The sequence below is a fragment of the Gobius niger genome (genome assembly GCF_951799975.1).
Source record: "Gobius niger genome assembly, contig: SCAFFOLD_108, whole genome shotgun sequence".
Taxonomy (NCBI): Eukaryota; Metazoa; Chordata; class Actinopteri; order Gobiiformes; family Gobiidae; genus Gobius; species Gobius niger.
In genome coordinates this window covers 2,778-6,452 of record NW_027639093.1, presented here as the reverse complement: position 1 = coordinate 6,452, position 3,675 = coordinate 2,778, and the positions used below count along the sequence as shown (strand labels likewise).

General features: G+C 39.5%; 1 protein-coding gene across 1 annotated transcript; it reads right to left on the bottom strand.

The window, feature by feature from the left end:
* Positions 1-522: 522 nt before the first annotated feature.
* On the bottom strand, positions 523-2,187 carry LOC306982901 (cyclic AMP-responsive element-binding protein 1-like). The gene is made up of 2 exons (XM_079583344.1): positions 2,114-2,187; positions 523-687 (listed from the first exon to the last, which is right to left on the bottom strand). Exons 1-2 carry the CDS (start codon positions 2,176-2,178, stop codon positions 543-545), a joined length of 210 nt encoding a protein of 69 aa, XP_079439470.1. The 5' UTR covers positions 2,179-2,187; the 3' UTR covers positions 523-542.
* Positions 2,188-3,675: the final 1,488 nt, after the last annotated feature.

Sequence of the window (3,675 nt, the reverse complement as noted above, 5' to 3'; positions counted from 1 at the left end):
GGTTAAGAAGAGCCTTTCGGACACGCCCCCTCCACACGCTGTCTGTGGCATCAGTGGGGAGGGGGTTCTGCTGAGGAGCAGTGGTTGGTTACTCGGCTGGTGACGAAAGCTCGGAGGCGTCTCCAGGAGGTGGGGGCGTTCCTAGGAGGACTCAGGCAAACCTATCCCTAAAATGGCCGCCATCAGAGTTTTTACAGATTACTCAAAAATACGTGAGTGTGCCAAGGCAACACTTCAGCCATGTTTTTAATGAGGGAGTGACAGAATAACATGAAGGAAAGCTTGAAAAAGTCCATTTTGCATAATACCCCCCCTTTAAATAAATCTGAAATCCCTGGTGATTCTCCTCATGTGTAGTTTTGTGTGGATAGTTTCGGAGAGATTTGCCGCTGGTTCCAGATCCGTGCACAGGAAGCAGCTGCACTTCCTCTTCCTGTCCGCGCCGCGCTCTGATTGGCTGCCGCGGCGGGTCAGGTTAAAACAAGGGGGGGCCGAGTTTCCTCAGGGTTTCACGGAGTTCAGTTTCCGCGCGGCTTTCGTTTTCACTCGGCTTTGTGGCAGTAAATGTCCTTGAGCGCCTTCAGCTCCTCGATCAGAGTCTTGTTCTGGTTTTCCAGCACGGCCACGCGGTTCTCCAAACACTTCACGTATTCCTTCTTTTTCCGGCGACATTCCCGCGCCGCCTCCCTGCGAGAAACGAGGTCAGAGGTGAAGAAGCGGCAACAGTTCACGACCAGCTCAAATAAAATAAAACAATCTGAATGTTTGCCCCATTTTACCTTATTTTTTTTGCCTTCATTCTTTCCTCATTTTTGCCATTTTTTATCACTAATATTTTCCCTGTTTTCCCCCAATTTTTCTACAATTTCCCCACCATTTATTTCTGAATTTACCGCCATTTTTCCTTATTATTTTTGCCATAATTTCCCCCAATTTCCCCCCCAAATTATTCCCCATAGATCAACCCGATTTTAGTATTGGAAAAAGTATCGTTCAGGGATCGGTATCGAAAAATAACAACAATAACAATAACAATTCAAAGCTTGAGAGTCCACATATTTTAATTTAGCTTTAGTCTCGTTTTAGTCACTGAAATTATGACAAAATATTTTATTCAAAATTCAAACCGATCATTACAGATCTCGACTCCAATGCAAAGGCTGGGGGTTTGATTCCCGCACTGCCGATAATTTATGATGATAATGATCCATGTGTGTGTGTTCTTGTAATTACGACATTGTGAGGACCAAGTTTTTAACCTCTTAACTCCCGCCTGAACCGAGAGGATCTTGTTCCTCACGTCATCATTTTTTTGTTGGGTGTTCAACTCATTTTTGGAACTTTTTGGTCATTTTTTTTGTCAATTTTTAAATTATTTTTTTTGTCAATTTTTTATCACATTTTTGTCACATTTGTCCTTTTTTTTGTCAATTTTTTTGTGTCAATTTTTTATTAAATTTTGGTCTTTTTTTGTCAAATTTGTATCACATTTTTGTAATTTTTTGGACAATTTTTTTTGTAATTTTTTTGTCCATTTTTTATTATTTTTTTGTGGTTTTTTGTCATTTTTTTGTCCATTTTTTAATTATTTTTTTGTCCATTTTTTAATCACATTTTTATCACATTTTTGTCAATTTTTGTCTTTTTTTTGTCACATTTTTGTCCTTTTTTTCGTAAATTTTTTGTCAATTTCTTGTGACATTTTTGTCACTTTTTCATCAATTTTTCGTCACTTTTTTGTCACATTTCCATCATTGTTTCGTCTCCGTTTTGTTGCTATTTTCACAGCTTTTTTCCAGAAGCTTTTGGAACTGGGGTAAAGCCAAACTGGAGAAAATGTGCTCGATTCAGGTGGGAGTTAAGGGGTTAAACAAACAGAGTGAGGACATTTTTGTGAAGTGCGGACATTTTGGGTGGTCCTCACTTATTTGAAGGACTGCTTGAGGGTCAAGATGTGGTTTTAGGGTTAGGGTTCGGGTTAGGTTTGGGGTTAAGGTTAGGATTAAGGGTTTAGGGTTCAGGGTTAGAGTCTGGATAACACATTATGTCTACGAGTGTCCTCACTAAGATAGCAGTACAAGATCGTGTGTGTCTATGTGTGTGTGGGCCTCACCTGTTCTTCATCAGCCGCACCTGCCTCTTCATGCTCACCCTCCTCGGTGTGCTGCCCTGAGGCATTCTGGGAGCTGGGCGAGGCGGCCATCACCAGGCTCTGCGCCAGGCTGGGGTTTTGGCGCCCTCAGCTGGTTAGGCCGGGATGTCTCCGGTGGCCGCTGCGGGGACAGAGAGACGGCGGGTTTATCACGTGTCAGTCCCCACCTCCCTGACCTCCGGTGTCGCCGCCCTGCGTGTTCGAATGATGTCGTCGTCTGTAACGTGACTCCGGAGCCGCGTCTTTTACAATGAAACTTTTGATATTTGAGCCTTTCTGGAAAACTGGCGTCAGGAACAAGGATTAGTGCAGGTTTTAGACTGAATAGGCTGTTCTCTTCTGCTGCAACAAGGGAGGACAGTGTGGTTCATGTTTTGCTATTTAGGTTTTACAGTGAGAGTTCCTCCCCCTTCCTTATGGCTGGTGCACACACTGCAAATGTTTTTGTCTTATGAGATAGTTTGATGTCACACTGAAGACGTGGGAATTGTTAACCTCTTAACTCCCGCCTGAACCGAGAGGATCTTTATCATCACGTCATCAGATTTTTTTCCCATCATTTTTTTGTTGGGTATTTAACTCATTTTTGTAACTTTATTGTCATTTTTTTTGTCATTTATGTCACATTTTTTGTCATTTTTGTCACATTTTTGTAATTTTTTTGTCATATTTTTGTCTTTTTTTTTTGTCATTTTTTGTCTTTTTTTGTGTGATTTTTGTGTGATTTTTTTGTCATATTTTTGTTATTTTTTTGTGTGTAATTTTTGGTCTTTTTTGTGTGATTTTTTTGTCATTTTTTGTCACATTTTTGTCATTTTTTTGTCATATTTTTGTCATTTTTTGTCATATTTTTGTCATATTTTTGACATTTTTTCCGTCCCATTTTTTGTCAATTTTTTGTGATTTTTTGTCACATTTTTGTCTTTTTTTTTTGTAGTTTTTTGTCATTTTTTTGTCATTTTTTTTCCATTTTTTGGTCATATTTTTGTCATTTTTTGGTCATTTTTTGTCATTTTTTGTCACATACTTTTGTCATTTTTTGTCATTTTTTTGTCATTTTTTTGTCATTTTTTTGTCACATTTTTGTCATTTTTTTGTCCAATTTTTGTCATTTTTTTTTGGTCAAATTTTTGTCATTTTTTCGACATTTTTTTTGTCAATTTCTTGTGACATTTTTGTGACATTTTTGCCACTTTTTCATCAATTTTTCATCACTTTTTTGTCACATTTCCATCATTGTTTTCGTCTCAGTTCTGTCGCTATTTTCACAGCTTTTTTCCAGAAGCTTTTGGATTGGGGTAAAGCCAAACTGGAGAAAATGTGCTCGGTTCAGGTGGGAGTTAAGGGGTCAGTAAATCCACCTACGCTTCTCCCTGTGTGTCCAGAATCGACTCGTCTCATTGTGTCTTTCTGTGCATCACACATTACACGTGTGAGTCATGAACCCCCCCACACTCGTCACGGCTCTGCACAAACATCATGTCGTGTGAGCTCAGCTTTACCAGGGAGGGCATCTGGGTTAA

Excerpts from the sequence above, each read along its gene's own strand:
- LOC306982901 (XM_079583344.1), bottom strand. The coding sequence starts at position 2,178 with ATGCCTCAGGGCAGCACACCGAGGAGGGTGAGCATGAAGAGGCAGGTG. Across the intron at positions 688-2,113 it reads GTGCGGCTGATGAAGAACAG|GGAGGCGGCGCGGGAATGTC; the intron begins GTGAGGCCCACA and ends CGTTTCTCGCAG.